Below are 798 nucleotides of genomic sequence, written 5' to 3' on the forward strand. Positions count from 1 at the left end.
TTTACCACCAGAGTAGACGCCCCGGTTTAGAGATTTAAAATATTAAAACTAATATAGATTTTAGAATCCTCTCCGGTTATTTTAAGCTTTGGGAAAAAGAAGAAGAAATGAACGAACCTGAAACCTACACATGTAGAAGTCGTCGCCGTAGAACTTACGCAGCACGTCGATAGGTTTAACGGTAGGATCTTTAGGACCGAAAGAGAAAGGAACAGAGAGGTTGACCAGAGCTTTGACTTTATCAGGTCGGAAAAGACAAAGATACCAAGCGATGAGAGCTCCCCAATCATGGCCAACCACAAACACTTTATCTTCGGTCAAGGCGGATATGACAGCGATCATGTCACCCACCAGGTGGAAGCAAGTGTAGGAAGAGATCTCCGACGGAGCATCGGAGTCACCGTAACCGCGTAAGTCAGGAGCGACGGCGCGGTATCCAAGAGCAGCGAGTCCGGGGATCTGGTGACGCCATGAGTACCAAAGAGTAGGGAATCCATGGATGAGGAGGACTACAGGGCCATCGGAAGGGCCTTGGATCGCCACGTGGATGTCTACGCCGTTACCTCTTAACTTTCGGTGCTCCATATGTTGTTGTTTCCTTGGTGTTGTTTCAGTGACTAATCTTCTCAATTTTTTATACTGTGTTTCTATGTCTACACTTGTTCTGGATTTGACATTTATCAACTCTGATACTGAAAGCCTTCGGTCAAACAAAAAAAAAAACTCTGGTAGAAATATAACTTCATATTAAAACGACCGACAGCACACCTACCCTCTGCTTAGACATGTCAATTAGGG

At 45.0% G+C, this 798-nt stretch overlaps 1 protein-coding gene across 1 annotated transcript; it reads right to left on the reverse strand.

Annotated features, from left to right (window-relative positions):
• Positions 1-66: 66 nt before the first annotated feature.
• LOC106322077 (AB hydrolase superfamily protein YfhM-like) lies at positions 67-727 on the reverse strand. The gene has a single exon (XM_013760255.1). The coding sequence runs from the start codon at positions 583-585 to the stop codon at positions 82-84; it is 504 nt and encodes a 167-aa protein (XP_013615709.1). The 5' UTR covers positions 586-727; the 3' UTR covers positions 67-81.
• Between the last annotated feature and the right edge of the window lie 71 nt (positions 728-798).

The sequence above is a fragment of the Brassica oleracea genome, unplaced genomic scaffold (assembly GCF_000695525.1).
Source record: "Brassica oleracea var. oleracea cultivar TO1000 unplaced genomic scaffold, BOL UnpScaffold05954, whole genome shotgun sequence".
NCBI classification, from domain to species: domain Eukaryota; kingdom Viridiplantae; phylum Streptophyta; class Magnoliopsida; order Brassicales; family Brassicaceae; genus Brassica; species Brassica oleracea.